This window comes from Leucopleurus acutus (genome assembly GCF_964270905.1).
Source record: "Leucopleurus acutus genome assembly, chromosome: 3".
In the NCBI taxonomy this organism is placed as follows: Eukaryota; Metazoa; Chordata; class Mammalia; order Artiodactyla; family Delphinidae; genus Leucopleurus; species Leucopleurus acutus.
In genome coordinates this window covers 112,561,907-112,569,538 of record NC_139145.1, presented here as the reverse complement: position 1 = coordinate 112,569,538, position 7,632 = coordinate 112,561,907, and the positions used below count along the sequence as shown (strand labels likewise).

Sequence of the window (7,632 nt, the reverse complement as noted above, 5' to 3'; positions counted from 1 at the left end):
GAGACAAAAGACCTGTAAGACACTGATTAAAGAAATTAATGATGATACAAACAGATGGAGAGATATACCATGTTCTTGGATTGGAAGAATCAACGTTGTGAAAATGACTATACTACCCAAGACAATCTACAGATTTGGTGCAATCCCTATCGAACTACCAAGGACATTTTTCACAGAACTAGAACAAAAAATTTCACAATTTGTATGGCAACACAAAAGACCCCAAATAGCCAAAGCAATATTGAGAATGAAAAATGGAGCTGGAGGAATCAGGCTCCTGGACTTCAGACTATACTACAAAGCTACAGTAATCAAGACAGTATGGTACTGGCACAAAAACAGAAATATAGATCAATGGAACAGGATAGAAAGCCCAGAGATAAACCCACGCACATATGGTCACCTTATCTTTGATAAAGGAGGCAAGAATATACAATGGAGAAAAGACAGCCTTTTCAATAAGTGGTGCTGGGAAAACTGGACAGTGACATGTAAAAGAATGAAATTAGAACACTCCCTAACACCATACACAAAAATAAACTCAAACTGGATTAAAGACCTAAATGTAAGGCCAGACACTATAAAACTCTTAGAGGAAAACATAGGCAGAACAATCTATGACATAAATCACAGCAAGATCCTTGTTGACCTCCTAGAAAGATGGAAATAAAACCAAAAATAAACAAATGGGACCTAATGAAACTTAAAAGCTTTTGCACAGCAAAGGAAACCATAAACAAGACAAAAAAACAACCCTCAGAATGGGAGAAAATATTTGCAAATGAAGCAACAGACAAAGGTTTAATCTCCAAAATATACAAGCAGCTCAGGTAGCTCAGTATCAAAATACAAACAACCCAATCCAAAAATGGGCAGAAGACCTGAATAGACGTTTCTCCAAAGAAGATATACAGATTGTCAACAAACACATGAAAGGATGCTCAACATCACTAATCATTAGAGAAATGCAAACCAAAACTACAATGAGATATCATCTCACACCGGTCAGAATGGCCATCATCAAAAAATCTGCAAACAATAAATGTTGGAGAGGGTGTGGAGAAAAGGGAACCCTCTTGCACTGTTGGTGGGAATGTAAATTGATACAGCCACTATGGAGAACGGTATGCAAGTTCCTTAAAAATCGAAAAATAGAACTACCGTATGACCTAGCAATCCCATTGCTGGGCATATACCCTGAGAAAACCATAATTCAAAAAGAGATATGTATCACAATGTTCACTGCAGCACTATTTACAATAGCCAGGACACGGAAGCAACCTAAGTGTCCACTGATGAATGGATAAAGAACATGTGGCACATATATACAATGGAATATTACTCAGCTATAAAAAGAAATGAAATTGAACTATTTGTAGTGAGGTGGATGGACATAGAGTCTGTCATATGGAGTGAAGTTAAGTCAGAAAGAGAAAAACAAATACCGTATGCTAACATATATATGGAATCTAAAGTAAACAATTGGCTCTGATGAACCTAGGGACAGGATAGGAATAAAGATGCAGACGTAGAAAATGGACTTGAGGACACAGGGAGGGAGAAGGGTAAGCTGGGACAAAGTGAGAGAGTAGCATTGACATATATACACTACCAAATGTAAAACAGATAGCTAGTGGGAAGCAGCTGCATATTACAGGGAGATCAGCTCTGTACTTTGTGACCGCCTAGAGGGGTGGGATCGGGACAGTGGGAGGGAGGTGCAAGAGGGAGGGGATATGGGGATATATGTGTATGTATAGCTGATTCACTTTGTTATACAGCAGAAACTAACACAACATTGTAAAGCAATTACACTCCAATAAAGATGTTTAAAAAAATGTAATTTCAATCATTAGTTTTCAACTTGTCCCAATGAATCTAGAATTGTTAATAAGTAAAGCCTGACTCAAACAACCTTCAAAATTGAAAAGACTTTAAAGATCCTTTAATAAAAAGAATCTCTTTTGTTAAATCTCTGATCAACATCTATCCTCAGCCTATTTCCAAAAGTGGTTCTTATCTTCCTAGGATAGACTTTTCCATAGATGGACAGCTCTAGTAGGTAAAAGAGTTGAAATATTTCTGTAACTTCAAATTTCTGGTTCTAGTTTTTCTTAATCTGGAGGATTCAGACTAAGTCAGTCATCAGTCCTTTCAGTACTTAAAGTCAGCTGTCTAATCTCAACTGAGTCCCACAGGATGACTTTACAACAAGGCTCAAACAACCACAGCCCCTAAAATGTTCCTAGGATTGACACAAGACTAAAAATTCTTCCAAATATGGTCAACAAAGTTTTAATCCTATTAAATATTCTTTTCATGTTGGGATGAGAATAGCAACAAATGTTATTCTTTCTTAGTTTTCTATTTACTCAAAGTAACATACGTGGCACAATTTCTCTTCAGATTATGTTGAAATATTTATCATTAGTATTTGAGGTAAGTAAAAATCACTGATACCCCAAATGGCATTTAAATCTTTAATGATACCATTTTGTTTATGAACTAATCTAGCTACATATTCTTCCAAACTGTACCCTTACAATGTAAAGCCAAGAACTTTTCTCAATATTAAAACTTGCGAAAAGGGTTAAGGTTACTTATAAACATCAGGTACAATTCTAAGTTCTGAATCAAAAAATACTTCTAGTGCAATTAATATTAATGTTTTTCAAAACATTAAATGGAAAACTTAGTTACTTTTTCAAATAAAAGCCACAAGAAATTAAATAATTACTATGTACATAACAACTTGCTTATATCAAATTGTGAAGAAAAGCATCATGCCAGTTGCTAGGATCTCAAATTAATACACTCAGGTTTTGTACAGTTTGATTTATTCTTTGTTGTAAAACTGCTAGATTGAAATAAGGTCTCTCTATAAACACTATGCTTTGAAATCATATAGATAATATAGTCATAATATTTTATGGTTCTAGCATGGTATTCATTTACTTTGTTAGAAGTTATTCACAGGTCCTAAATACTAGATGATTGGAATGTCACACAAGGAAATTATCCTAATTATTCTAATATATAAATGTCTAATAATTATGTATCAGAAAAAAAGATATTGTTTAATATTGACCGAATATTTAATACATTTTGTAATTAAATTTCTACTGGCTTTCTTAATTTTAGCTAACCTAAGATAATCTAATAATCAGTTTTTCATTTTTACAACCAAAGCAAGCATTTAGTTTCTATTTATGATAAATCCCAAACTTTTTTTTTTGGTTGTCTTTAAAAAGACAAGAACACTTTGATAATAAGAAAATGAGAAATGCTTTTTAAATTTTGTATTATCTTGTTATTGGGAACCTATGAATAAGCTTCAAAAAACAATAACAGGAATTAAAGGATATGGAGAAGGAAGAATTCCATAAATAACATTAAAAAACAAAGAAAAGCAAAAAACAGCACAGAAACACTTGACACAGATTATTACTAGCTTATAAAACTCGGATCTGCCATTTTTGACACTTATTAAGCTGACAACACATATAGCTGCCTCATCTACTATAATGGTTGACCTTTTAAAATGTTAATTAGGGCTTCCCTGGTGGCGCAGTGGTTGAGAGTCCGCCTGCCGATGCAGGGGACACGGGTTCGTGCCCCCCACATGCCGCGGAGCGGCTGGGCCCGTGAGCCATGGCCGCTGAGCCTGCGCGTCCAGAGCCTGTGCTCCACAACGGGAGAGGCCACAACAGTGAGAGGCCCGCGTACAGCAAAAAAATAAAAATAAAAAAATGTTAATTAGATTGTCACCTACCTGCAGTCAACATTTTTCAAGAATTAGTTCATTCTTTCTTTGTAGCTTAGGCTTATTGATCATAGAACACTTTATAGCTGTTTATGTTTTCTTTTATGCTGTTGGCATCATGGAAAATTACAATCATGAAATGCTTTTTAAAAATTGATTTGAACACAATGTTTCCTAATAAAATATTTGGCAAATCTGAAATTTTTTAAGTTATCACCAACATATGTGACCTTCTTTCTTTGCTTATTTTTGTTTAAATTAAAAACTTGGACCACATGAAGGTTGTTAAATATTGAAGGTTTTGAAAAAAATAGTTTTAATTTTGTTTGAGAGAATTCCCTTAGCAAAAGCTATCTATTATTTGTATATCCACAGTGCCTAATATGATGATACACAGTACATTTTGATACCCCTAACTATTATGGACTAACCACTTAAAAGATTTAAAAGGATGAACGTTTGAATTTTCTTCTCTAGTTCCATATTTCTCTGGTATAGACATGTGAACAAAATGTATTTTCTAGCCGTCTCTTAAAAATTAACTAATTGCTTAATTTGTTCTGTTTGCAATGATTGTCTCCTTAACAACATTTTTTTACTTTTGAATTCTTTGGGGAAAATAGGAACTGTTGGCATAAGCATTTTTTGACCACAAGAAAGAAGGCTGGAAATCTTGTTGCTGACATTGATATCTGAGATGGGAGGGTGAGGATTCACATTTAAGGGTGGCAGAAATCCTGGTCTGGTTTGTGTAATGCTGTGATCTAAAGGGAAAGCTCCCGAACCACGCCTTTCTAAAAGGGCATGATTTCTCCTGCTCAGGGGACCTGGTGGGATATTCTCCAACAATTCTTTGGATCCTGACAACAAAGAAGAAGATGGTGAGAGGATCTTTTTCTTTCCTGTAAGTGTTTTGCCATCATCTAAAGTTGCAGGGATGAGACCAGCTGAGAGCTGGGAATCAGAGCTATAGTGATTTGCTCCTGAGTTTCTTTTTTGAACTATACTTCTTAAGGTGGAAGTAAATATTGTCTGGTTAGAGTCTGGGTCCTGGTCAACTGGGATGCCAATGCATTGCTGATTTCCTTCTGAAAAAAATGATAGATAATTTATTTCCTCAGATGACATCTTTCTTGAGCTGGCCTGATCAAAGGCTCTTAACAAATGTGCAGTGTCTTTTACATCAATACTTTGGTGCCTAGTGATGAATCGCTTGGAAAGGGCCAGCCCATTGGTTTTGTAGGATAATTCTTCCTCTGGAGTAATATCCTGGAGCTCCTCTTGTAAGGAGGCCACTCTGTTCTGGTGCATTAATGAGGGGGCACTCTTGATCCAGTGTGGAGCCTGAGGTAGCTTCGGCCCGTTAGGGGCCACGCAAGGCTTCCTCAAGGGGGAGCTTGGGTCCCCCATATCATCACTGCTTCCTGTGGGTTCCAGATCTTTACAGGCAAAAAGTGTCATTTCAGTTTCAGAAGAATGTGATAGTGGCAATGAGGCTGTTTTTAAGTCTATTGCTGAAGGAGTGGCACAGGTGGCTGGGGAATAACACTCATCCATATCCACAGGAGGCATATTTAAGTACTGTTTGGTCGTGTGCCTGCCACAGGGCGATTTTGCTGTCATTATGATAATGACCTCTTTCCCTTTTGCCTTGCAAGCACTAAGTAGGACTTTCAGGGTCTCTCTGTCTTCTGAATTTACAGCATAAACAAGGGCCGAGTAACTAGAGTGGTCTTGCAAGCTGAGGTCAGCCCCACTCTCTAGGAGCAAAGAAACAACTTCAGGACCAGCTTTTTCTAAGCAAGCATGCATCAAAGCAGTTTTCCCAGATTTGTCCTGTATGTTGGGATCAGCATTGTTTTCTAATAGGTATTTAACCATTTTGGCTTTACTGACGCTCTGGTGATCAACATGTTTGGTCTTACAAGCAATCATTAAAGGTGTTTCCCCTCGGTCATTGCTCTCATTAATGTAGGCGCCGCCTTCCAGCAAGAGTCTTGTAAGGCGAAGCCGGCTCTGATGGACCGCTTTGATCAGGGAATTTCCATCACTAGAAATTTCTATACCTTCATCCATCTTCAAAAGTCAGAATCAATACCTGGTTAGCAAAGAAGATGAAGAACAAAAGATTAGCCTGAATCAATGTCCCAATTTATATTCATGTTGTTATTCACAATTAATGTCTGAAATATGTATAAAGAAGACATAAATAAGATTGTGTTACTAATATAGAGAAAAATTTGAAAAATTTAGAAGAGTAACAACCTTTAGGGAAGCTCGAACTAAAATTTACTTTCCCCAAATCTTCATTGAATATTTATGACATAACACTAGCCTAGTACTTCTCTAAATCCCACATCAATTAAACAATAATCCACTTAGTTTCCACCTGTGAAAAATATTTTTTAAATAATATTAAAATGCAAATTTAAGCAAAAAAGCCAAAATTCTGTGTAACTGCAACTGAATCAACTAAAATAGAGCATGTTTACGATAGCTTAATACAAAAAACTTCTTAGTATTAATTACTTAAACATGCTTTTCAGTTAAATAATGCAATTAAGATCTAAATTTGAGGGGCATTTCGATGTTTCTTTTAAAGGATGAAAAATATTTGGACTACAAGATGTTAAAATAACTGATATAATGTCTGGAATTCACACTGAGATAAGAATGGTGAGCATGAGATTATGCAGTTTTCTTGATTCCATTACTTAAATTGTCCACTGACTAGGTTATGGGGTTAGCAACATACTATTGAGTTAAATTTTGACAGTTGCTCCAAAAAAGTTTTCTAGGCTAGAAACAAGTGAAGACATACAGACTTTAAAAACATTTTATTATCATTAAAACTGAAAATTATTTATGTTTCATTTATTTAAATAATTTAGATTCAGGATTTCCCTGGCGGTTCAATGGTTAGGGCTCTGTGCTCTCACTGCTGAGGGCCTCGGTTCAATCCCTGGTTGGGGAACTAATATCCCACAATCATGCGGCATGGCCAATAAATAAATAAATACATAAATAAAAATTTAGATTTAAACTTATTCAACAGATAATTTCATTAGGTGATAAGAATTATGTCTTTATCGAGAGCCAAGGAAATGTTAGTCTTGTAACAGTCCTTAAAGCTGGGGAGAAAAATCAACTAAAAGTTTGTATAACATTTAGATCTATTTCATTGAATTGTGTAGCTTTGAGAAATCAAGAAGTATTATTTACTCTACTCATTTACTTTTAAAATAAAGAATATGGGACACGGATTTCTATTGTATGGTAGAATAGATAAGGGATCCCCAATCCCTGGGCCACGGACCAGTACCAGTCTGTGCTGTGGCCTGTTAGGAAGCAGGTCGCACAGCAGGAGGTGCGCGGCAGGCAAGCAAGCGAAGCTTCATCTGTGTTTACTGCAGCTCCCCATCGCTCACATTACCGCCTGAGCTCCGCCTCCCGTCAGATGAGCGGCGGCTTTAGATTCTCATAGGAGTGTGAACCCTACTCTGAACTGTGCATGCGAGGGATCTAGGTTGCATGCTCCTTGTGAGAATCTAATGCCTGATGATCTGAGGTGGAACTGAGGCAGTGATGCTGGCACTGGGGAGCGGCTGCAAATACAGATTATCATTAGCAGAGAGGTTTGACTGCACAGAGGCCATAATAAATCAATTGCTTGCAGACTCATATCAAAACCCTATCAGTGAGTGGCAAGTGACAATTAGGCTGCATCTGGTGGCAGGCTTTATGGTGGCAAGTGAGTTGATGTACTTCAATTGTACAGCTGCATCTGGTGGCAGGCTTTAAGTCAGAATCTGATACTTATTTTAGTCCATGTGTGGCCCACCCATTATTTTATTTACCACCTCCATCCG

The 7,632-nt window shown here is 36.7% G+C and overlaps 1 protein-coding gene across 1 annotated transcript; it reads right to left on the bottom strand.

Annotated features, from left to right (window-relative positions):
- Positions 1-4,294: 4,294 nt before the first annotated feature.
- On the bottom strand, positions 4,295-5,839 carry ANKRD34B (ankyrin repeat domain 34B; the record flags this gene model as incomplete). Its single annotated transcript, XM_082835970.1, has 1 exon — positions 4,295-5,839. One exon carries the CDS (start codon positions 5,837-5,839, stop codon positions 4,295-4,297), a length of 1,545 nt encoding a protein of 514 aa, XP_082692096.1.
- Between the last annotated feature and the right edge of the window lie 1,793 nt (positions 5,840-7,632).